The sequence below is a fragment of the Strigops habroptila genome, chromosome 7 (genome assembly GCF_004027225.2).
Source record: "Strigops habroptila isolate Jane chromosome 7, bStrHab1.2.pri, whole genome shotgun sequence".
In the NCBI taxonomy this organism is placed as follows: Eukaryota; Metazoa; Chordata; class Aves; order Psittaciformes; family Psittacidae; genus Strigops; species Strigops habroptila.
Window position 1 is genome coordinate 9,876,234 of NC_044283.2, and position 25,866 is coordinate 9,902,099.

Consider the following 25,866-nt stretch of genomic DNA (forward strand, 5'->3'; position numbering starts at 1 on the left):
TGCTTAGGCCGTACCTAGTGAACCTTTTGCCCTGCCTGACACGAATAAGTAAGAGACCCGAGGAGTCGGTACAAGAGACACTGGCTGCAGCAATACCAAAAATCATGGCAGCATTTGGCAACTTTGCAAATGACAATGAGATAAAGGTATCTTTAAGCTTTTTGTGCTCCCTGTTTTGTCTCAAGGCACAGTAAGCTGTCAGCATTAGCAATCGGATGTTACAGAAAGCAATGCTACAGCTGCATGTCTGAATTAAGGCCAAAGTTGCCCTTACTTGATGTACATTAAGTAATGCTCTGAGTGAATGAAAAATACATTTGCTGACTTCTTAATTCACTTCTGTCTCTCGTTCTTTCTCATAAAAACTTAAAATGTCTTTGTTTTTAGGTTTTATTGAAGGCTTTCATAGCTAATCTGAAATCCAGTTCCCCTACTATTCGTCGAACAGCGGCAGGATCAGCAGTAAGCATCTGTCAGCATTCACGAAGAACACAGTATTTTTATGCCTGGTTATTGAATGTACTTTTAGGTAAGATTCTGGAAAAATAAATATTGCTTTAGGTGTAAGTAACATGAATTTTTTGTCCATGGAAGGTACTTTTTGTATGTGGGAGTTTTTCAGGCGAAGCAAGGATACTTAAACTACCAGTTACACTGCCAATGCTTTCTCTATTTTGTGGTAAGTTAGATGAAGATATGACTAAAGCTATTTATATCCATGTGCTGCAATGCTAATTCAGTAGTGCTGAAAAGAAGCAGCCAAAGCTAGGGAAGCAAGTAGCCTGTTGGAAAATGAGGAGGTTGAGGGATTCTGGAAGAGCTTGCTCAGGGAGCTGAACACTTGCATTGTTCAGCAGCTTGGTTGTTAGTGTAGCAGGTCTTGAGGTAGAGGGTGTGACTGCTATTCTCTGGGCAATGAACACATACCCTGTAGCCTTTTTCAGTACTACCACCATGTACATTCTATGTTGAAAACCTAACTTAGACCAGAAGCTGATTTATTTTTTTAATTTTTAATTTTTTTTATTTTAAATTTTAATTTTTTAAATTTAAAACCACACAACTTTGTGTTAGATATTGCTTCTATATTTCTTAGGCTGGGAAGCCTGCATGGTCTTTGGGGTGTTTTGCAACTCATGATGAGATGCTTTCTTGGGTTGGAGTGAAGACTTTTTTCCCTGTTTTGTTACTGATAAGGGGTTCTTTACTATGTAGACTATATTGCAAGAGGAGAGGTAAGAAAGGTCAACAGATACATAAAGCATTATTGTGTTAGCCTTGCTTCTTCCAAGAATGTGAAAAAGTCACACACCACATAGTGACTTTCCTGTGTGTGACTCGGAAATGGCGGAATTCTGTGCACACATTGTTCTTAGCTACCTCAAAGGTGATGTTTTATAACGTCCTGGCAGTGGTACTGAATTCAGACAGGAGCACTAACAGGAACTCCATTAATTGATTCTGGGTTTTTGTTTTAATAGAAGGTTGTGTTTTCTTACTACCATATTTGTTCTTAATATGTTTAGGGTTTGACTCTGATTAGCAGGTGGGAACATGGAACAAGGTTCCCAGTATCTGAGGGAGGAGGCAAAAGCGTGAATGTAATTCATTAGGGGATAGTAGTGTGTGTATGTGAGGGCCTTAATTAAACTGCCAAATGGAGAGAGGAAGCCGGGGTGGGGGGGGGGGAGGGAGCAGGGGAGCAAGAGAGCCTTGTTCACTTGGTGAAAGCATCAGGTATTATGAATAAGAATTTTTTTTGTGTGTTTTTATTGAATGGAAAGAGCTAGCGAACAGGGAAGGTGAGACAGGGTCCTCTGACCATTCTCCCACATTGCCTAATTCATTGTCAGGAATATTAAATAATGCATATTTTCAAATGTTTTTAAATTTAGAAAGCATTCTTAAATTGCTTCTAGGGATTTGGGGTGTTTTTGTTTGTTTTTAAAAGAAGCTATTATAAACTACATGAAATAACATTTGTATTGAAACTAACCACTGGCAATAAGTCATTCAGCTGCTTCTTTTCTACCCACAGGCTTGTTGGTACCTGTAGAAGATGATCATCCTACTCTTTTAATTCTGGGTGTTCTGCTTACACTAAGGTATCTCATACCTTTATTGCAACAACAAGTAAAGGATACCAGCCTGAAGGGCAGTTTTGGTGTAACAAGAAAAGAAACAGAGATTTCGCCTTCACCAGAACAACTCATACAGGTAAAATATAAGTAGTAATCCTAATCTGAAAACTACTAATCAGAAGGAAAAGAAATAAGTCTTTCCTGTAATATGATACGGTGCTAATTTGAGGAATTCTGAATTCTTAAATTCCTGTTCATCTTGGTAAATGATGGTTGGTCTAGTGACTGGAATTATTGATGAATAAAGACCAGAAATCCCAGAGAAAATGCAGCAGTGCTTTTTAGGTGCTCCCAAAGTATCTAAATACTTTGTATCTTTAAAATATCTAAAGAACTTCATAATCATTATGGTGTTCTTTGATGTAATTCCTCCTTCTATAAAATAAACAGAAACAACAGACTTCTACCAAAAAGGCAGTTAAATGCCTACAATTAATTGAAATATTCTCCTTGGAAGGATGTGGTGAAGATTAGATGTAGGAAACATCAGTCATTTTTAATGCACCACTAAAATTTAATGTGGTATATGAGAAGAAATGTAGTGTGTTGTGTCTTCATAGAGAGTCACTCCAGTACTTTGCTGGCTTTTAGGTTTATGAATTGACTCTGCATTACACCCAGCATCAGGACCATAATGTTGTGACTGGAGCTTTAGAATTATTACAACAGCTCTTTAGAACGCCACCACCTGAACTTCTCCACGCCCTGACTGCTTCAGGGGGCATTGCACAGGTCAGTGTATCCAAAGATGAATCTGCCAGCAGGAGCCGCAGTGGGAGCATAGTGGAACTTATAGGTAAGCTATATTTTCCTGGTAATTCAAGTAAAAGGAGGTATACATACACCACCAGCTCTGTTTCTCAGTGTTAGCCAAAAGTATGAAGAATAAAATGAAATGTATAAGTTATGCATGACCTTCCCCCACCTCCTTTGCCCCACAGGTACAGTTAGATTTTTGCCATCCATCCTTTAAATGGGTATGCATCCATTGAGTTATGACAAACTGCAGAGTATTTTGTACAGTTCACGTTGATGGGGTTTTTTGGTTCAACAGAACAAGTTAACTGTGATGACAGATTTATTTTTTTTTGCCTCACAAAATTAATGTTCTCACCAAGCAGCTGACAACTGTGATTCATAAAAAGCTGATCTAATCAGACTTTATATTAACTGAGAGCTTCTTGCTGAATACCAAAACCAGCATGAAATTAAAGCATGACTTAAGTTTACCCATAACTGCTAAAATCAGCTGTCAGTGTTCTTGTCTGTGAAATGCATGTTATTAAAATTGTCTCTTAACTGCTACTGACCTGTTTCAAAAGAATCAATCTCTGATTGGGTTTCTGTAAGGACTCCTTTACTGACTTAATGGATCTTTCTAGTATTGCTGCTATTAGAAGGTAATTCATTAGCCGAAAGCAATCATAGGAGTGGAATTTAAAGCATATTTTTTACAAAGCAAACTTTGCACAAGTGGCATAGAAAAATAAGAAGTCATTTGATGGTGACTGATCAAAAAAGCTTGGACTTTCAAAAGCAGCAAGTTTGCTGTTTCTTCCTGGCTTTGGGGCTTGGTTTTGGTTTTGTTTTTTCCTTCCCATTTGTGGCTATTAGAATTCCTTCATGATTTCAGCAGCTCTATCTTTGCCCTGATGTGTTACTTTCTGTGATTTGCAGCTGGAGGGGGGTCTTCATGCAGCCCTGTTCTTGCGAGAAAGCCTAAAGGTGATTATTTTCAAAACCAAATCTTTAATTGCATTCCTTTCTGATTTTTTTTTTTCCGGGGTTTTTCGGGTTTGTTTTCTTCCCCCTCCCCACTTCATTGTCTTGCTGAACTTTGGTCTTCATTCACAATTGCCTTCGTGTTATCAACTGAGCCTAAATCAGTGTAAATTTTTCTCGTGATTTCTGATACAACGTCTGCAATCAAGACGTTCTAAAATTATTCAAAGCAGTATGATTTTTATTTTTTTTTTTTCCTGCTGTAGTTCCCTGGCAAAATTCTGGTGATGAAAATTGCATCAATATTCACTTTTAAAGAGCACATCTAAAAATAATCTCTGAACAGGGCATTCTTCCTTTTGATGGTAATATTTAACATTTAATGTAACTCACAAAATAGATAACCTTCCTGGTTTGGTTAGGCCTGTTTTTTTACTTCTTTAATGCATGTGTATGTTTGCATGCTTTGATATGATGCTTTTTTATTTCTCTTGCTGTTCTCTCTGATGAATTTTATACTATTTGTGTCTTGCTGTGGATATTTTCATTTCTTTCAATAGGTAATTAACTTTGCAGGATTTAAAATGATAGTTTGCTCTGAAGGATTCTTTTCCCAGTTTGTGTACAAATTCTATTGAATATCTAGTTATACGTTTACACTTTGCTTAAAACCAGTCATATCAGTGCTAGAATTGCTCTATGTAGAGCTGTATGACAGTTTCATTGTCTGTTTTAGGTGAGCAAGATTTTGCTACTGCAGTGGAACTATATATGAGTGTAGTGCAGTTACTGCAAGCATAGTAAGCAGAGATGTGCAACACTGAAAAGAAAAACTTAGGGGGAAAAATAAGACTAAATAAGACTACACAAACTTTAAGGCCCATTACAGCAACTAGATTACACTCTTTCCGCATACCTCCTCCCATCTTAGTGTGCAAGGAATCTCATAATGCTTAAAGAATATACCTAAATGTGAGATAGTGGTTAGAGCTCAATGAAATAGTGCTTATGAATGCAGTGATAATTTCTAGTGTAGAAACAATAGTGTGAAGGAAAGGGTGTTTTGAAAGTATATATTGCTGCAATATCCAAAGGTGAGACAGAATGCAACAGATCACAATAATGACACATAACGCTTTGAAATGGAAAATTGTAAATCATCATCTTGTTATTTTGAATCATTAGTAGTCTTCAGTGGAACTTTGAAGTGTTAATAATGTAAATTCGATTAAAGTACTTGTTGAAGCATTAACCTTTTCTTCATTCAGTGGGAAAACGTGTGAGTCATCAGCTTCTTTCCTTTCGCGAGATCATTGTATGAAGATTTGTGGTCTAAAATAATGGCATAAATGAGTTTGAAGAAATGCGTTCACGATCTTGTGCTTTGTACAGGTTGAATTTCAAATTATGAATTATTCATTTCCTGCTGCTCCATTGTAGAAAGGAGGGAAAAATCAAGCCTATTCCCAGTTCCTATTTGACGTTGTGTTGCAGCCTACTACATACAGAGTAGCAGGCTTCTGCTGTTGGCTGTGGGTGAAACTTCTGTAACACACCTTTGTGTATGTGGGTGTGAAGTGAGGCTGATCTACAGAAATCTGTGACCCTAACATAAGAACTCAGATATTCCATGTCTTTTGAGACTTACTGCTTCAGACCAACTTTAGTTTTGAGCAACTGACCTATGCTGGTTTGTTTTATGTTTCAGCTTCAGAAAATTATTTGCAAAAAAGGCTGAAAAGTCATTTTGAAATGAAAGTCTGTGTTCTGCATCTTAACTGTTGGGTTTTGGGGTTTTTTTTTCCAAATAGTGGGGAATATCATCAGCTTGGTTATATATTCATAAACATGCAAAGCCTAATGTGCCTAACAAGTGGTTTTTAAAGTCCTTCCTCTTTCACTTACTTTTAAAGGTGATCAGCTGTGGAAAGCAGAAGAGTATCCTGGTTTATTTCAGTGAGATGGATGTAAATATGAGAAAGAATAGTGAAAATTTTGCTATCTATCATGTTTTTAGTTCGGAACTCTAATCAGGATTTTACTCATTCTTTGGTAGGAGTGTGTAGCTCTCAATTGCTGTTATTTTACTTAGAGCATACATGGTCATGTTGTAGTTACTTTTATGCCTTACAGGTTTGAATAGTATAAAATACACTTTTTGGAGCAAGACAGTTCTACAGTGTTACTGCTATGTATGAAAGCAGTTGTGAGAGAGACATTAATAGAAAAATCTGTTAATGCTTTTTACCCCCTGGTAACTTAAATTAGATGCAAAAGAATTCACCTGGAGTTATTGAAACATTAGCATTTTGCATGGTGAATCTTAGACTACCAGCGAAGCCCATTCTAAATGGCAAAACAGGCTTAATTCAAAGCGGTTGTTATGAATCCTAATGTCTCAGCAAGTGATGTGTGAGATCCAGAAGGATGGGCTCCGTAGCTCCCTCTGCACTCTGTGTCCTGTCCCATTTACAGACCTTTCCGTGCAGTTGTGTCCTTAGTTGCTCCCAGGCAGTGTGCATCTACAGATATCTTTCTCTTTCCACTGCCTCTATTTAAAATATGGATACTATTCTGTAAGAGAATTCTGTGATCATTGTGTTAGGTTATAAGTGGTTCTCATTTTTCTTATGGCAAAAGCCTCTCTGAAGATTTTTGCCTTATTAGTCCCTGGCTGTTGTCCATGGTTCATCACCCTGTCCCAGTTACGCTGTCTTGTGCTTCTGGTCTGTGCTGCTCTTCCCCCTAGGCATTTTCCATTCTGTTATCATTGGAGTTCCAAGCCCCAGACTGCAAGTAGCTTTTGATAATTTTCATAGCCTGAAGGAGGAAGAGGTTATGTGTTCTATTACTTGTGGTGCTTTAATTCTCTTTTGAGTTGAGGGCAGACATCCAGTTGCCAGGTATCCAGCCCTTAGTAATGGGACATAGTTGACATGGGACATATAGTCAACAAAAATAAACTAGAATAAATAAGGTCATAGGGAGTTTCCTGAATGGTTATACTGTTAAATAAAATTACTTAACTGTGTTTCCATGTCACGGCTGTCTGTTTTTTCTCCGGATCAGATGATGAGGGACTGGATATTCACTTTCTTCATTCTTTTCTCTTTTCCATCAGTTGCCTGTCATAGATTTGAAAAATTATTTGGGTAATTTTTTAAAAAAAAGATTTCACATCTAACTGACTTCAGCTGTTCAGCATTTCATGTTGTCATTTTGGAATGCTAAAGGGTTTTCTTACATTGCTTCTCAGGTAAAATACTTCTTGGTGAAGAAGAAGGCTTGGAAGATGATCCTGAAACCCGATCAGATGTCAGCGCTGCATCATTTGCAGGTAGCTGGCTTTCCAGCAGTGCAATCAGCCTGTGTTACATTACAAATCCATTGTTTTATTGCTTTATCTAAAATATAAAAGTGGTGTGTTAACGGTAACTGGGAAGTGGACATACACTCAAAAGATAGGCTAGCAAAACTGAAACCATAAATACTCCTGGGTATAAAACTTATAATTTACCTAATGAAGTTGACTGCCTGGGTTTTGGGTTTTTTTTTTTTAATGAACAGGCTGTCCTATTGAGCTGCTGGTATAGCTGGAATGGTATTTTACAGATGTTTATTTCCCTACCTGTAGTTTAACTGTTTAGTTATACGCTTTCTTTAGCCTAGTTTAATATATGGCTTAGTGCGTGATGTCCATATTGACTGAAACACAAGTTTAAACACTTTATCGACTCATAAATGTCTGTGTTTTGCAGCTTCTGTGAAGGGTGAGATAACCAGTGAACTAGCTTCTTCATCAGGTGTATCAACAGCTGGGTCAGTAGGGAGTTCAGCTGATCCTGCTGGACATGATATCATTACTGAGCAGCCACGTTCCCAACATACATTGCAGTCAGACTCTGTAGACCTGTCAAGCTGTGATTTGACAAGTACAGCTACTGAAGGAGAAGAAGATGATGTGCTTAGTCGAAGCTCCAGCCAGATCAGTGCTGTCCAGTCAGATCCCACTATGGACCTGAATGATGGTACACAAGCTTCCTCACCAGTTAGTGATAGCTCTCAGACTACTACAGAAGGTCCAGACTCTGCTGTAACCCCTTCGGACAGTTCTGAAATTGTAAGTGTGCAACGGGCAGAGGGGGGATCCCCTTCTACTGAGGGGCTCGACATGTCTCAGAGCTCTTCCATGGAGGGCCCAGATTTGGATTCGTCTACTTACTCGTCTTCTACTTTTCCATCTTCAGCTAGTAACGATGGAAAGGTCAGCAGCTCACACCTCTATTGGAGAGCTTGACCTCCTTTTAACACTTTCACTTAAAAACTACAAAGCTGTAATCAGTGTGTTCACTGGGTAGGTCATATGAGGGCATTAAGAGATGACCACTCACTGGAGGAATGTCAGTCTCAAAGGCTTGACATAAATATATCCTCTTAGTAGCCTATCCTTCATTTTGGATAGATATATTAATAATTGCTTTGGTGCAGGAGGACTAACGGAAGTGTTAAAGGGTGAACAGTCTATTTGGAATGATAGAGGAATATTTTTGGAACCTAATGCTTCACATTGTCTCCTGCCTATGCTTTTTCATTTGGCAGTACAACTCATTTTTCTTTTTCCTTTGTATTCCATCGTAATGATTTCTCCTATACTGAGCAAATACTGCATGATTTACTCATGTAGCAGTTACATATCTAATAAACACCTGAAATGTGCATACAGTATAGGTATTTAAAGAAATTTCTCTCAGGCAAGTATGAGGTTATAAGAAAACCAGCAAAACTGAAATTCCTGGGAGCAAGAGCAGAAAATATAAAAAAAGGGGAATACTTAGAATTTCTTAAGTTCTGTTTTTCAAAATTTATCAGGATTTTGACTTAAGTTTGCTGATAGTTTGGAAGAGTAATAATCTCTTACCACTACAAAAAATGGCAAATTTACAATTATGTTAGGCAAATACTCCTGCAAGTGTGAGGAGTTAAGAACCAAAGGGGTAATGAAGATTGCTCTGTCTCTGAATTAAATGTAGGCAGTGCAGAGGCTAAAGTGAGCAGGCATCTATTGACAAGTTGTGTTTATTGACACAAATTCTTGTCAGATTGTTGCAGATGTCAGTGTACATACTGCTTGCAAGCAGTAATTACAAGTAACATTATTTTTGTAATTGACAGATTAAGTGGTTGTCCCAATTACACACACAGAGGCTTTTTAAGGAACAATTTCCAGGTGCTTATAAAGTCAAAGAGTAACTGAAGAAGTATCTCGTCTTCCAATAAATTTAAAAGTTTTTTTCTTAATCTCTTACTATTAAATTGTCTTTTATGCTTATTTTTCCATATGCCTACTGCCTGTATACTGCATTGGTACCAAGGGTCAAACGGTCTGCTAGAAGTGCCCATTTTAGTAGTCTGGTTCAGAGTGAAGGAATTAAAATACATTTGAATTTACTATTCCTGTTTTGTCCTACACAGTGCGTTCTCAGTTTGACTTTACATATCCAGGACAAGTGAGGTTATGGGAGAATTCGACAGCAAGGGACAAGTTTGATTTGTGACAGTAAAGGTGTTGGTTGTGATTTGTAACTGCTGAGATAGAGGGACAGTTGTGTTTGGGATAAGGGAGCAAGGAGAGCTGCAGGGGAAGCAAGTGCTGTGACTTTCTTCCTGTTAATATCCAAGCTCATGGCGCAAGTGGGAGGCTCTCAGATGTAACTGTGGCCTCAAATAGCCCCAGTGCTGGAGGAGGAGGAGTAGAACTGCATTATGGCCTGCACGCAGCTGTACACTAATGTTTATCAGGCTCATAGTTGCTTTCAGATTATTTCTAGATGACTAACACTGCATGTTTGAGATTTGGTGTTGTGTGTTGAGCTATTTTAAGTCTTGTCTTCATATCGTGTAGGTTTTGGAGGGTGCTGAAGGACAGTATTCTGGAATGCAAATTGGGCAGCTGCAGGATGAGGAAGATGAAGCTGCAAATATTCTCCAAGATGATTCATCAGAGTCTTTCAGAAACTCTTCTATTGGTATGTTGATAAATTGGGGTTGGGGGCAGGCAGACACAGAACTAGTGACACGTTTAAGGCAGGTGTTACAGGTGCATCTGCTGCCTGACTTCCAGGGGAATGAGGACTCATGTAATGGATGTGAAAAACATAACTGGATTGAAATGTAAAATAAGAAATATATTTCAGCACTTCTAAGGAATTGCTTGTTTTGATCACTGCTAATTTATTTTTCATGTTTGTGTAATTAGTTTAAATTAAAGTGCTTTTAATTTGCATCTGAAATGGTATTTCATGGATTGCCTTTTTCTAAAGCTCTTCAACAGCCTCACCTGTTGAAAACCACAAGCCATAGTAGGCAGCCTTCTGATAGCAGTGTAGATAGATTTCCACCCAAAGAAGATGCAGCAGATCCTGGTGATCACGAAAATAAGGTGAGAAGTAGTCGCAGTGGCCTGCTTTAAAGTCTTAAACAACTAAGTTTAAAAAAAGATATGACAGTTATGCTCATGTAAACTAGTGGTAAATGTGGGTAGCCTGTGTGCATGGGGTACTTCGTTATAGGTCAATATAACTAAGTTTGAATAGTAAATCTGAGTTACAGCCTGAATTTCGTGTGGCATAAGGTGAATACACAAGTGATACCTTGAATGCAATCACAAACAAAGCCATAACAGAACACAAACTCCTGAGAACACAAACCCCTTTTGTGTGTACATTAGTAGAGTACACTGATACTTTATCATCTGGAATACCTTTGTGCTGGCTGCTAGCTGTGTAGGGAACTTATTGATCTCCTCAGAAGTTATGATGTCTCATTCTCTGAGCCTCTCTTTCTGTGGAGAGGCTCATACCATTCTAACTACAGGTTACTGATTTCCTCTTGTGGTTTTCTGACTTGAGCTTTGGACCTTGTTATGAGCTGGGGCCCAAGGAGTTTCATTTGTGGCAGGCAGAGTTAGCCTGGGCTGCTGGGGAACTCTAAATGTGAAACCACAGAAGGTTGTCGGCTTTCTTAGGAAACAACTTGGGAATTAATCGCTTCTTGTACGAAGTTTCCAAAGATTACTTTTTGTCACCAAAAAGTGGTTTATGAGACTCCTTCAGATGCAAACAGCACATCTAGGTAATTCAGCAAATTTACAGAATTATTGTTGTTTCTGTGATTAAGTTAAACCAATTCTGATACTTGATCCAAACTTCAAAAAAACATTATGTTTGAAGGCCTTTTTTGAATATGTATTAAACACATTTTTGTATTACACCCCCAAATGTATAAAGGTTGTATTTCCAAATCTTGTTGTGCTTAATATTTTATTTAAATTGAAGATTAATGTTTATCTATATAAAAATTGTTATTTGCCTTCACTAGCCCTCCAGGGTAAAGGGAGACATAGGTCACTATACCGACGGGGATTCTGCTCCTTTAGTGCACTGTGTTCGACTTCTGTCGGCCTCTTTTCTACTTACTGGGGAGAAAGGAGGTAAGTTTCTGTTCCACTCATTGGTTCCTTGTGCATCTCAATGTGCAAAGTTGGAAATGGGATCAGTTTAGTCTGTCTGGTTTTTAATCTCACTTTATTAGAGATTTCAGAGGTGGGGTTTTCTGTGACAGTCCTGACTTAAATGATTGCACCAGAGTACAGGAAAACCTATAACCACTGAAATTATGCCATTTTACAAGGAATCTCATTTTGAACCATTGGGCATCTAAAGAAGTGGTACAGTAACTTAACCTGCAAGTCAAATGCTTAATTACATTTACAATTTGTAAATTATTATGAGACCTAACCTGTGGGGCCATGATGGTTTATAGATTGTATGAAGCTGTGAAGACAATCTAATATCAGTGTTTCTTTTTATCACCACTGGGTGCCCAGTTTGCCCACTGTGAAATTATCAATACCTCAGTAAGAAAACTATTTTGAGTCGCAGTTCATTCTATAGAAACTTCTAAAACAAGTTCAGAAGAATATAGTTCTTTCAAGTACTTGTCCTAATATTTTTACAATTGATTTTGTTTACAATGTCTAGTGTGTTTTAACAAAAACAAGACTAAAGATATCTTATTTTTCTTTAGCTTTATCACTCTGTTGTGTTTGAATTCTGTGTTAATTTTTTTGAATTCAGAGGAAGTGCTGTTGTATCAATTTGTGTTTGGGAAATGTAACTTTATTTTGAATGATTTGGGTGTGGTAAAGCAGAGAATTGATCTCAGGTTTTCAAAAACCTAGCTGAAATCTCGAGTTAAACTCTTTTCTCGGCTTTTTACATCTTACAGCATTTGCACAAGTTAGTGTGGCTGGTTTTCATGAGTTTTTTTCATGTGTGATGGGTCAAAGAGAACCTTTTTGAAGGTTCGTGGTTGTTGGAGGAGGCAGCTGGGGCTTAAAAGAAGAAATATTTACCTTTTTAGCATAGTAATAAAATTTCAGTAGGGATTTTCCAGAAAGCCTTTATGGCATACACTGCTGCTTCCATTTTTTTTTCACTGGGAAGTCCATGTCACAGGCATGTGTGTGTGTGTCATGATATATGACCGAAATGAGCATTTAAGGGAAAAAGAACAAACATCTTTTCTAAACTATTACTTGTTCATGTACTCTGCTAATGTAGTGTTCTTGGAAAGAGAGTGTAATAGCTGTTTTCTTAGTGATGAAGGAAGCGAGGTGGTGGTGTGTGTATTGGTTGGTTGGTTTGGTGTTTTTTTTTTTGTTTTAAAACAAAAAGGCCATATATAACTGCTGCCTCTGATAAACTGGAACTGCTTGCTCTGTCTTCATTTTTTTTTATCCAGGCTAAGCTATTTATATCATACAGAGTTATTAATTAACTTAAAAACAAGTCATGAAGCTTTTAAATACCCCCCGGGTTTGGTTTTTTTTTCCTTCTCCCCAGCTTTAGTTCCTGATAGAGATGTGAGAGTCAGTGTAAAAGCCCTGGCAGTAAGTTGTGTTGGAGCAGCCGTTGCACTTCACCCTGAGTCTTTCTTCAGCAAACTGTATAAAACACCTCTTGAAGCAATGGGAGAAGAGTATGGTATGTTGCAGTTCACATATTCCATTTTAACAGTGTGTTTGGGTTTTTAAATATGTGAGGCAGCACCTATCTGGATTTAGAGTTTCTACCTGGAAACTCTAAATTTAGTTTAGTATTTGCAACCAAATATTGCAGCAATTGGTATGAACATGCTGTCTGAGCACTATTTTTGCTTTTCCTAAAAATTAAGTTTCATCGGATGAGCTTGTACAGCTTCTGACGAGATGAAGCTATTTTAGTACAACCGCTATATAGAAGCGGTTTATCTTATAAATGGTTTCTTCTAATTTATTTCAGGCCAACTTATAAATGGTTTCTTAAGTCATTAGGTTCATTTTTATGAATGCTACAATATGATCATCAGGGACCTGGAGTGTTCAACTTGTTTGATACCAAGAATGGCAAAGGTGGAGTGTTAACCAAAACTCGTCTTAGGTTTCCCCAGGCTTTTTTGTGTACAATTGAAATAAACTGCTGATGTTTTTATATGTGATCACTGCTCTGGGTGGTGTGAATGATCAGTAGGTTACATCCAAGGGTAGAACCAAACCGGGCATATTGTGAATGTACTGATACTGATTGTACAAGAATTGGTGCCTCCACTGAAACATTTTTAGGGATCAGTTAAGTCTAAGACTAGTATTTTTAAAATAAAGTAGTTATAACTTATTTTCTTAGAGGAGCAGTATGTATCAGATATTCTGAACTACATTGACCACGGAGATCCCCAGATCAGAGGAGCCACTGCCATTCTGTGTGGAACAATCGTCAACTCCATTCTAATTAAATCCCGCTTTGATGTGGAAAAATGGCTAATAAATGTCAGAAGCTCCACAGGTAACGATTTGTTTTAAGGATGGGTTTTGTTTTGGTTTGTTTTGGGGTTTTTTTTATGTAACCCAAGTTTTCTTTTGTTTCATTGCTCTAAATTCTTTCTTTGTTAGGAAATCTCTTTTCCTTGGTAGACTGCATACCTCTGTTACAGAAAACGCTGAAAGACGAGTCCTCTGTTACATGCAAACTGGCTTGTACAGCTGTGAGGGTAAGCAGAAGTAACAATTTATTTGCACCACCACAGATCACAGGGGTGTTATTTGTTGACTAGGATCCTGCTATGCTCAGGTGTAGAAACATGAAGCAAAAAATTACTTCTTCCTCAAGAACTTCAGTGTAGACAACATGAATTCAGGCACAGAAATGAAGGAAATAGCTGGAAAATTATGTTGGTTAGATCGTGTAGCAATATAATCATGACATTTCTACTCATAAATGTACTGGTGTGAGCTGTAATGTTATGTTAACCCATCACAGGACGAGTCCATTAGATAGAAAGGCTGTCTAGCCTAAACAGGGAAGTGTGAGCATATAACACCTGGTTGTATCCTGTATTTGGAGAGCAAAAATTAGGTGTGAGAAATGGCAAGAAAATAATGATTATTTCCTGAAATAATAATTTTTTAAAGTGAGGAAAGTCTCAGGAAAGCAATTTTTTAAAACTGGGTAAAAAAATCCATTGGGCAATTGTTAAAATAGAGATGAGAGCTGAGTTTGTGAGTGTGTGAAGTTTATTTCTGTAACAAAATCCGTGGAAGGTGTTGTGTGAAAAAGCAGAGGGGTGAAGGAGTGAACTTTTCTCGGAGGAATTTTCCAAAGAAGTAGAGCAAGAAGGATGAATTGGAGGCCAAGGGAAATTAATTCACTGGGGAGAGGCACAGGGTGGCTGACTGTATTGTAGCTTAGAGATCAGTGAGGCAAAGCATAGCTTTTAGTAAAATACAGATACTTGCTGTATGCAAAGTATGATTTCATGTGCTAAGAGAAGGGATCCGTGATGCAGCTGAGGGAAGGAAATCCAGTTAGTTAAAGTTTAACGTTCTGTTCAGTGATCCTATTGTTTAAATAGAGTGGATTTATTTATGGTTACACTTGTGATTACTGCTTTTTGCGAGACTTAACTAGAATTGTTTGGTTCAGGCAACTTATTCTAGTCAATTTTGACTTTTTCTTTCTCTCAGTATGCAATGTAGCCTGACTTCATACCTTTCAGCAGAAATGTTCTAAAGCATTTTGCGTTCTTAATCTCTGAACAAGAAAGTACTTTTTAATGTGGCTAAAAATGACAGTGTAGAGTTCTACAGCTTTTTCCAAATATCACACATTATGCCTATAGTTGAACAGCCATTAAAATGAGGAGGTCTGACTGTTTCAAGAACTTTGGAAATCAGAACTAGGTGTCTAAAAATACTCTGTGGAAATTTGGAGAGACTGTTTTTGGAGAGATAAAAATTAATGGTGCTTGTGATGTTTAAGCCCTGTGTTAGACTTTACTCTTTGAAGGATTTTCCTCTGATCTCCAAGGCTTGTGTTCTTCTCTGGAGTTTAAATTCAGCATCAGGTTTGAGCAGTTCACATGGAGCTACTGTCCTAGCCTTGCAAAGTACTTGGCTCTGGAACTGTCTCCTAGCAATTAAGCAATAACTTTTTCTAGTGTTCTAAATAAAACAGACTTTTCTGATCACTCACATACTTTGATTCAGAGAACCTCCCCTGTAATATAGCTGAAAGTTGTTTTTTCTTTTCAGCATTGCATCATGAGCTTATGCAGTAGCAGTTACAGTGAACTAGGTTTACAATTAATTGTTGACCTCCTTACGCTGAAGAATAGCTCATACTGGCTAGTGAGGACAGAACTTCTGGAAACACTTGCAGAGGTAGATTTTCGGTAAGTGTTCATATTTTTCCACGGATGTTTTAGCTGCAGTGCAAAGATGTTGTGTATGGGGAAACCGGAAGCATAATGGAGCAGTTTCTTCTGAAGCATCATCAAGTTTCACAAAACTAAGTGAGACCAATCATTTGCCTCGGGGATATATGAATTCCTTTGTCAATTTACTGTTGACTTCACTACCAAGCCCAATCCTGGTAACACTGTATTAGAGTTTCTAGTTCAGTGGTCTCTTTATCAAGTCTTCTGTAAATTTGTGATTGGAGAGAGACCATGTAATCTCAAAACTCACTTGGATTTCGTGTTCAGTTGTGCATATTTTTTTATAGGAAAAAGTCCCTGAGTTATTCTCCATTGATGTCAGCTCTCTTCTGTTGCTTGGTTTCTGTTACACTGAAATGAATATGACTTTACTTCCTTTTCTTGCATTCCCTCATTGTCTACAGGTTCTTCCAAACTGAAAGAGAAAATATGTTTACTTGAAAATTCTTCAAGTTATCCTTAGTCATACAAAATTGAACTCTTTCTAAATAGTGATGTTTGGAATGTGTTGCCATCTTTTCAAAACTGTCTTATTTTTCCCGTGGGGGGGTGGGGTGGTAAAAGAGGAGGGAGGAAAAGCCCAAAACAATTACAATCACAATGTGTAAATAACCTTTTTCAACTAAAGAAAAGTAATTCTGTTGCACCAGCCAGGTAGTAGCTTAGCAATAGCTTACTTTTCGAAAGGTAGCAAAAAGTTTTATTTCTTATTGTTTCCCTGCAGTGGTGTTTTAAAAAAAATGAAAAGAATCTTCAGAGCACTGAAGGGAGAAATAACATTTAATGTTAACTAATGTACCCTAAATTCTGGTTTACTGTAGGTTAGTCAGCTTCTTGGAAGGAAAAACTGAGAGCTTGCACAGAGGTGTTCATCATTATACTGGTGTAAGTAAATTATTCAGTAAGTGTATTGTGTGTGTGGATTAAGTGCAATTTCAGCACTTCATGTTTTACATTCTAAACATCAGTTTCTAAATACTAACAGTTGTTTAAGTATGTTTTATGCTTACATGAGTCTCAAAGCTCATGCTCTGAGACTTGTTACAATTGGAAAGATACTTTACCACTAAGATTCAAGTATCTTAGTGTTCTCTGGGGTGTGTGTGGTTTTGCTGTGTTGTTTTTTTAGACTTCAAAAAGGTTTTGGCACTTGTGTATTTAAATGGTGTATTTGGCAATGTTAAGGTAAAGATGATCTTACAGACTTGAATGACAGATGAAATCTCACTTGTTAACTATCTTTTAACAATCTGGTCAAATGATGAAAATGTTCAAGGAATTCTACTATGCAAACTTATTTTCTAGTTACTAAAACTTCAGGAGAGAGTGCTTAATGATGTTGTGATATGTCTGCTTGGAGATGAAGATCCAAGAGTGAGACATGTTGCTGCAGCCTCATTAATGAGGTATATATGGCTTTTTTATTCTTTCCTTTAAAAAAAATAAGTTTAGAAAGGTAGTTGTGTGTTAATGTGTACCTGTAACTAAAAGAATCCCTTAGTGGTTTTGTATTTTTGTTTAAATGAGGGATGGGAGACAAGTGCAGCTTTGTGGTGCTGAGAACATGCATCATTCTGAACCATCAGGCAGTTGTACTTGGCTCTTCATTAGCATTGCAGTTATATTTAACTGTATTACATTCTGAGGGTCATTTTCAATTTCAACTTCGAGTTCGTTTTCTGCATGCCGAACTGGTTCGGGCAGTATCCTGACAGGAGCTGATGGACTTATAAACTGTTGCAGTTCTACCAAGTTGTCCAAACTCCCAAACATTGTACTTTCCACATGGTTATAAGTGGTGTAGCTTAAAACTTTCATGCTAACTGATGATCGTAAGGTAGCTAATCTTGTTTAATAAGCTGCTGTTTGCTGTACCCTACTACAGTTACAATTGCTGCACCAAACAGTAAGGATTAGTTGGTAGTTTATTAATGTGAATTCAAGGGCTTAATTTTTATGTTTAAAGAAGTTGTGAGTATGTAATACTGAATTTCTGGAATATTTTATTGTCAGAGGAGTTTCCTGTTTTTTTCAGATTATTAATTGCTGTGCATTACTAATAACAAATAAAGGACAACAAAACCTTAAAAATTCTGCCACTTAAAAGCATTGGTATTCCAGAAGTAGCTCAGTAGAGAAGTCATTCAGTGTTGCATCGTAGTTAGTATTTGTTGCTTTTATTCATGGACTTGATTTTGAAATGGAGTTATTTTGTTAACTGAGTGGTAGCAAGTTAGAGTTTTTCTATATCTTCAGGCTGACTTAGTGACAGGACGTGTTAAGGTTGGAAAAGACTTAACTGCCCAAGAACGTTGCTCCAAGCTCGCAGAAGCCCCTAGAAACATCCAGTGTGGGCATTCATTGGAAGTACTGGCAGTGCAATTACAAAAAATGTCTACTGTAGTTTTTTGTTGTCTAAGTTGAAAATGTTTTTCAAGAAGACTGGGTCTTGTTGTATGTTTAAGGTTCACTGCATAGAAATCGGATGGTGAAAAATTGTCCTTTTCAGGTAGAAATTAGTTTTCAGTTGGCACAGATATCCATGGGGAAAACATCTGGGGACATAGGGAAACACTGAGAGAGAAATACTCTAGTCAAGTGGTCATTGCAGTGTGTATAGGTAGGTGTATCTATAAACGATTGTTCTTTTAAAGAACCATATGTCAGTTTTTGTCCTGATTTGTGCTCCTTGATTATAATGAAGAGCTGCTTTTAAAAACTGAATTATACAGTATCAGTTTTAGTAGCAGCTTTTACAATTTACAATTTGATGTCTAATTGGTGTGTGCACCCTTCTGAACTGTATATTAAATGTATTTTAAATTGTATATTAAATAATTTCTGAATAATACTCTTTGACAATTATCGTTAAGGCTTGTTCCAAAGCTGTTTTATAACTGCGATCAAGGACAGGCTGATCCAGTTGTGGCAGTAGCAAGAGACCAAAGTAGTGTCTACCTGAAACTACTAATGCATGAAACGCAGCCTCCATCTCACTTTGCAGTGAGCACCATCACCAGGTATGTTACATGTCTTGTCTTGCCCTAAAAGGAACATGGACCCAAATTTCAATTTGTAATGGCTAGAAGCATAGTTAAATCCTGCAAATCCATGTGCTTATGAAATCTTTTTCCAATCTGTAGGAGCATCTGTGGTAGGTTTAGGTTCCACAGAAACAAACTCGTGTTTAAAGAATAGACTGGTGTGTGAGTTAGCAATGATGTGCTCACACGTTGATCGTAGGGAGTCATTGTTCTGTGGTAAACTTTTATCTTCTCTTCATCCTGAAGTCACCCTTATTTGTCCATTAAATTGCACAAGTGCAGGTTTGCAAGCTTATTCTGTGTGAACATTTTTATCCTTTAGGTATGTTCGTTGATCCAGGTTTCTAACTCTTCAAATCCTGTTCAATGATTGTGGTTGCAGAAGACAGTGCTGCCTGTATAACTTAAAAATAAATTCTAATTTTGATAGTGTTGCTGTATTTTTTGCTGCCAACTACGCTTCCCTAAACTCTTCTGTTTAGATGTCTTGTCTGATAGTATGAGTTGTATATATTTATGGGGGCTCTTTGCCTCTATCAGCTTATTGTACAAGTTTTTCATTATGTACCTTTTCCATACATGGTCTTGATCGTGTCACTTAAGATATATCTATTGTAGTATGGAAACAATAGAACTTTGTGGACAATATTATTTCAGATACAAAATAGTTGGGTTTTTCTGCAGCAATAGTACTTTTAGAGCAGTTATCCAAAGCTTGTGAACATGCAAAAACGTTATATGGATTTGAGCAAAAGCAAAGACTGATGTTGAATTGGTGGTGATCTCTAGAGCACCTACTTAGGTATTGAGAGTTGGTCTACTGTTTCTGTTTGCTAATAAAAGATTTGATTTATAAATTAAATTGCTTTTGCTAGTAAAGAAGCAAAAATATGAAAATAAGGTGGTATTTAGAGTGTTCTCAGATTTTGTATTTTATAAGCAGTCTATAAAATAATAGTAATTTAAACCATAATAGTTCTTGAGCTGTTTTTCTTTTTAAGTGCATGTTTTAGTGTGTTAAATGTTTTCATTTCAGAACATATAGAGGTTACAACATGCTTCAAAGTCCAACTGATGTCACTATGGAAAACAATCTTTCAAGGGTTATTGCAGCAATTTCCCATGCATTGACAATATCCACTACAAGAGCACTTACGGTGAGTTTTCTTAGTTGCTGTAGCAGCTGACTTTTTCTTTTTTTCGCTTGCTTTATTTTTGATTATTTCCTGGCTATATTTGTACCTGCATCTTTGGTACTGTGGCAGTAGCAATAGTAATGTATTTAATTCTCACTCTTAAGACACTTTGTTGTTATTGCTAACTCTTCCAGTGATGAAATTGATTCCATTCTTGGTGTTAACTTTTCAGTTTGGCTGCTGTGAAGCTTTGTGTCTTCTCTCCACAACATTTCCAGTCTGCACCTGGAGTGTGGGATGGCACTGTGGGTATGTTAGCAGTTAAGAACTTTATAAAGAAGAGTATAACATCAGGTTGCTTTAAAAAATATGAAGTGTTGGCATTTTTTAATCTCTGGAACCATACCAAATATCACAGGGATTGGCTGCAGCCGCTGTCATAGATAGATACATACGGTCAGTATCTGTCAAAATAAGTAATAGGAGAAAAATTTCCATGCTTTTGAAAGAATGTTTATCTTCAGGATATTGTCTTGTAGCATCTCTTTAAAATTAGAACATGATCATTTTCACCTTGATGTCATGTTTATGTTGAAGAACGGTTGTAAAGGAAGTTGCATCATAATTGCTTTTATAACTATAAAAGTGTCAGATGCATTTAAATTGTTCTCGTTCGGCACACTGAATGGGAACAGCAAATGAGATAGCCAAGACTTAAGTGTTATGTATTTAATACATGATAGCCCCAAAATACTTAGATTCTGAAGGGTTTCTTCAGAATGTAACTGTAAGGTTGGCAACTCTAAAGCTTTGATCTTGCCTCTGATTATCAATGTGCTAAGCCATATAAGCTGTAAAACTAGCTACTGAAGATGTGCATGTGCAGAGCTGTTTGGTTTTTAAATAGATTTAACATAATTTGTGTCAATGTTTTTCATCGTTGTCATGTTTCTACTATTATTTTATTCTCCTGGTATCCTGAAACTCTATTGCAAAATTTGATCTTATTTTAAAACAAAACAAAACCCCAAAACCCAACAACTGTCCTCCAGCTGCTGTTCTTGTTAGGATGCCCTTTCTTGCCTTGCTGGCCATAAGTGTAGCATGCTCTCTATATGCATTCTGAAAGATGTTTTGTGAGCTATAGCTCCAGTTTTAACAACCAAAGTAGGTTAGGATGTGAGCCGTGCTTAGCTGGAAAACAAAATCAATGCAGAATTGCAACAATGCGTCTTCTGCGCTATCCAGCCTAAAAAATGTTGGTTTTAAGATGCATCTAATATTCATCAGTGACGCAGTGACATAGCTTTTGCTCTTTCCTCTAATTCCTTCTTTACAGATTTTTGGCCCATGTTTGTACTAATTTAGATTGTAACTTTATTTTTGTGGAATGAGACACATGTTTATTATTCTGGGTAATAAGAATATAATAACATTGATAACAGCATGAGAATTTTGTCAGAATTCTTTTTTTGTCTGAAGAATTGTCAATATTTGAACTGTTGCATTCCAACTGTGTACAACTGAACATGGATTAATTCATGGGTTTTTAACTTTATGTATATAGTAAACAACACTTGCGTATGAAAATATGTATTAAAAAAGGAAGGCACTGTAATTACCCGTGTAGCTTTGTCAAAATAATAGCTCTACTTAGTGTAAACTTATTTTCTGAGATTGCTCTAGGTGTATTAGACCAGAGTGACTACATTAGAGGATTATTTTTTTTAAATAATAATAAAAAAAAATTCCTTTATTTAGAGGTTGCATCAAATCTTTTCCTGAAAGAAAGTTAGCAATATCGAGCAAGCCTTACAGCTTTGAAATGATGTGTGTAATTCATATAGTATTCTGACAAACATCTTGTTACGTTGCAATACTATAGCTTGTGTCTTCCATCCCTAACTTGCCTATGCAGAAGACTTGACTTGGAGGTAGTTCAGGACCATACTGGTTAGCAGTGAAATACAGAATTCTGTAGTTCATCAGTAGATGTCACTAGCAGCTTTGATATTTGCTATTTAAAAAAATATTAATGGCTCTTTAAGAAGACAAAATATTGTTGGGTCTCTGCTGTAAATTGTTTGTTTAAATCCTAGTTGAGTGTGTTTCTGTAGTTAACTTGACTGTTAGTTTTCTTAAGACTTTAAACTTACAAAAATGGGGGAGAAACAGGTCATGACATTCCAAAATTAAACTTCCAGTGATTCCCAGCCGAGTCCTTCAGATGAAGCTCAAAAGGGCTGCACCATTGGAATGGCCGGCATGGTCCTGTCTCTCCTTTCGTCAGCATGGTTCCCACTGGACCTCTCTGCACATCAGGATGCTTTGATTTTGACTGGAAACTTGCTTGCAGGTAAGGTAGAACTAGGAAAGTAGGATTGTCCTGATATTTTTACCATGAGCATCAGAAAGCCTGTATCTTACCCAATTTTGATCTCACACAACAAAATACTTGCAAGATAGAACAGAAGAAATAAAAGAAGAAACTTCTTGCACCCAGGTTGTTTGAAAAGATACTGTCTCTAAGTTGCAAATTTCCTGTAGTTGCCAAAGGGAACATGCAGTATCCTTAGTACAGGCTGGGTACCAAGGGTTAACTTTGTTTGCTGTTTAGAACTGTGCACCTACTGCTGGTTTTGTAAATACAGGCTCTCTCTCTTTCAATTTCTGTTCATATAGAGATGGTAACCATATATGCGTCTAAAATTTTCTGATACTTAATTCCAAGGTTTTTATCTTATTTTTCTGTAAATAACGTGATTTCTATTGCAGCAAGTGCTCCCAAATGCTTAAAGAATCCCTGGAGTGCTGAAGAAGATTCAAACCAAGGTGCTGCAAAGCAGGAGGAACCCTGGCCAGCTCTAGCAGATCGAACTCTTGTTACTTTAGTAGAACAGCTTTTTTCTCACCTACTGAAAGTCATTAATATCTGTGCACATGTAATGGATGATGTTGCTCCTGGCCCAGCAGTAAAGGTATGTATTAAAATGAATAAATTGTGTGATGTAAATACTGTTGTGATAAAGACCTCTTCGTTTTAGAGTTGATATGGGTAACTATCTCGTCTCATACCTTAATAATATGACTCCACTATGGGTAGGAAAGCAAATAACATGAAAAGAACATGCATATCATTCTTCCACATAACATGTTTTTCCTTAGGTCTGCAGTGTTTGTAATATTACCTTGAATTATGAATCTTTTGTTCTGCTGACTTCACTTGAAACATTAATTTGGTGAGGAGCGTATACAGTCAATGGAGTCAACATCTATTGACTTTTAGCTTTGTTGGCTGGCTGTAATGCACTGAGCTCCTTTGGGGGCTAAAAATAACTCTTCTATCTTTTGAATATCCTGCAAAGTATCTTGACTTCTGAAACAGCTCCTGTGAGGTACTTCTGGCTTTGGGTTTTTGTTTTGGTTTAGGTTCTTTTGAGGCACCTACATTTTGAGACTTGCCTGGTGACTGAAAGCAGTGTTATTAAGATTAGTAATTTCTTCATATTTTGAAAATGTGAGAATATTTTTGGATGCTTGTCGTGATTTAAAACTCAGCCAGTAAAAATAACTGCTACCGCTGAAACCAGGACAGTGCTTTTTGTCTGGAATCAAAAGAAGCTTTAGTCATTGAGTTTTAATTCCACCTCACTGACCTACACTGAAGTTGAGAGGGGAAAGTAGGGAAAGCAGTAAACTTCTTCCTTTTCACCCAGGAAAGCCATGTCCTGAACCTGAGAGTTGAGACATTTTAACTGTCAGTCAAATAATGGGGAGTTTAAACAAAAGATGAAAACACTTGTGTAGAAGAAAAGCTACTTGTCCATACAAAATTAATAAAGCTTCTTTTAATCGTAGGCAGCATTACCTTCTCTCACGAACCCACCTTCTCTTAGTCCAATTCGGAGGAAGGGAAAAGAGAGGGAGGCTGTGGAACAGGCTTCTGTGCCAATGAGCCCTAAAAAGGGTGGTGAAGCAAGTCCGGGTAAGCACACTTACTCCTCCTAACCTTCCCAGCTACCATCCTCACCTGGGTATGGTTACAGCATAGAGAGAATAAATAAGACTGAGTAACTGCTTTTCTGAAGTTTTGGTTCAAAAGGCTGGCAGACCCACTCTCAGAAGTTCTTTTTCAGTACTGCATTGCAGGAAAGGCAGCTGTGGGTGGGGGCTTCCTTACTGTTTTGGTTGTCATTAAAATTAACTGTGCTTTTCAGGAGCAAGGTACTGCTGAATCTTTTTACTCACTGTTTTTCTCAATCTTCTCAGCTATTGACTAAAATTAAGAAGTAATTTTTGCAAGTATTTTACTAAGGAATTTGAAATTTGCTCTGCACCTTTTGGCAGGAGTAGCTTCTGTTGCTCCTGGAAACAAGATTCTGAATCTTGGAAAGTTTTTTTTTCTTCCTAATGAGTGAAGGAAATGGGTGTTAATTCTGTTTTGTAAATTGTACTTGCACTCAGTAATAAGCCCCCTGGGTTAATTTGTCTTATCTCAGAGGGATGGTTTCTTGGAATGCTAGTTCATATTGTAGTTGTACAGCATGTGTGTTTGCAGTTTAAAATCTGCATGCAGATTGAAAAGTTCATGCTGTCTAATAATGTCTTGAGGGTCCTAGAGAAAGTATGTTGTGCTAATCTATGATATACTTTTAAGCTACTAGGCAAACTGATGCTGCTGGGCCTGTTCCAACAAGTAAATCATCTTCAGTAGGAAGCTTTTATCATCTTCCATCATATCTGAAGTTATACGATGTCTTGAAAGCAACCCATGCTAATTATAAGGTACTGCATGATCTCAAGTGGTTGAATTAGAATGTGGTTGGGCAATCACTTTGTTTCTTTTAAACATGGCTCTGCTTGAATTGAGACTCGCTTTCTTGCCTTTGTAAACAGTTTATACACACACACAGACACACACAAAAATAATCACAACCACCAGGAATAAAAACAAACAGAAAACCCAAACAAACCCCTCTGGTAGGCATTGTCACCCTGTTCTCGTTTCTGTGCTGTCTAATGCTGGTACCAAATGACCCTTTGCTGGCTTGGCAGTGCTAAATAGATCCCAGTGTCTGTTCTCTCTGCAGTTTATTCCAGGATTGGTAAGCTATTTTCTTATTAGTTCAGGTAACAGAAGATGCATTCCATAAGGGCTTGGTGATCTGATTTGTACACTTCAGGGAGTGTTTTCTTATTACACCTACTGTGTTTCTGAGAAATACATTATCCCTTCTCTGCTACTTGTCAGCATCCTAGGCCTTTCCAGATGCTGTAACTTCCTCAAGCTAGAAGGTCCTATTTTGTAGTCAAAATGAAGTCCTATTTTCCAGCCATTCATGGGGAGCCTGAGCTGTCAGTGGTGTTAATCAAACCATGCTGAATTTTTAGGCAAAAGATCCATTTGTGTCAATGCCCACTTCTGTAATTTTTTTATCTCCTTCTCAAGTAATTGTTAAGAAAGTGTGATTTTACTTTCTGGGACCAGGTTACTTTGGATCTCCAAAACAGTAATGAAAAGTTTGGATGTTTCTTACGGTCTGCCTTGGATGTTCTGTCTCAAATCTTGGAACTTGCTACTCTTCAAGACATTGGAAAGGTATGAGATCTGTGCAGTTTTTCTTTTGTAGTTATGTTTTCCAGTAGCTGTGTCCTTGTTGGGAAAAAACACATGTTGAGTTTAAAATTGGTGCTGTTGAGAGACGCAGTAGTCCTAGAAGTGCTGTGCTACCACAGTGTGGGGTAGAATGTGCTAAAGCGGATTTTCCAGGTTAAATTGCTGTAGTTGAAAAGTGGAGTAATTTTTTTACTGTTTAAATTCCATGTGGAGGTTTTTCTTATGAGAAAATAGCTTGCGTTCAGTCATCCTTACTCTATTAATATGGCTAAATATACTCATGTTAAATATACAAAACGTCAGGAAGCATACTGCTCCCATTCCTCTCCTGTGTATTGATAGTTTTTTTTCTCCTTAACTGTGGTGTTATGTATTGCGGTGTTTTAAGATTAGGA

The 25,866-nt window shown here is 37.3% G+C and overlaps 1 protein-coding gene across 2 annotated transcripts in view; it reads left to right on the forward strand.

The window, feature by feature from the left end:
• Positions 1-25,866, forward strand: part of HTT (huntingtin) — an 81,164-nt gene that overhangs the window by 13,976 nt on the left and 41,322 nt on the right. The window contains exons 6-29 of one of the 2 annotated variants that reach the window (XM_030491773.1): positions 8-146; positions 388-529; positions 2,039-2,217; positions 2,733-2,937; positions 3,819-3,866; positions 7,120-7,200; positions 7,622-7,983; positions 9,766-9,889; positions 10,184-10,302; positions 11,241-11,352; positions 12,767-12,907; positions 13,586-13,744; positions 13,852-13,949; positions 15,490-15,629; positions 16,496-16,559; positions 16,980-17,080; positions 18,548-18,694; positions 19,755-19,875; positions 20,087-20,163; positions 22,059-22,210; positions 22,630-22,832; positions 23,713-23,839; positions 24,512-24,639; positions 25,343-25,453. In XM_030491773.1, the coding sequence (XP_030347633.1) occupies positions 8-146; positions 388-529; positions 2,039-2,217; positions 2,733-2,937; positions 3,819-3,866; positions 7,120-7,200; positions 7,622-7,983; positions 9,766-9,889; positions 10,184-10,302; positions 11,241-11,352; positions 12,767-12,907; positions 13,586-13,744; positions 13,852-13,949; positions 15,490-15,629; positions 16,496-16,559; positions 16,980-17,080; positions 18,548-18,694; positions 19,755-19,875; positions 20,087-20,163; positions 22,059-22,210; positions 22,630-22,832; positions 23,713-23,839; positions 24,512-24,639; positions 25,343-25,453 (3,280 nt within the window). The remainder of the gene's footprint in view (positions 1-7; positions 147-387; positions 530-2,038; positions 2,218-2,732; positions 2,938-3,818; positions 3,867-7,119; positions 7,201-7,621; positions 7,984-9,765; positions 9,890-10,183; positions 10,303-11,240; positions 11,353-12,766; positions 12,908-13,585; positions 13,745-13,851; positions 13,950-15,489; positions 15,630-16,495; positions 16,560-16,979; positions 17,081-18,547; positions 18,695-19,754; positions 19,876-20,086; positions 20,164-22,058; positions 22,211-22,629; positions 22,833-23,712; positions 23,840-24,511; positions 24,640-25,342; positions 25,454-25,866) is intronic. The other variant, XM_030491774.1, reaches the window with a different exon arrangement.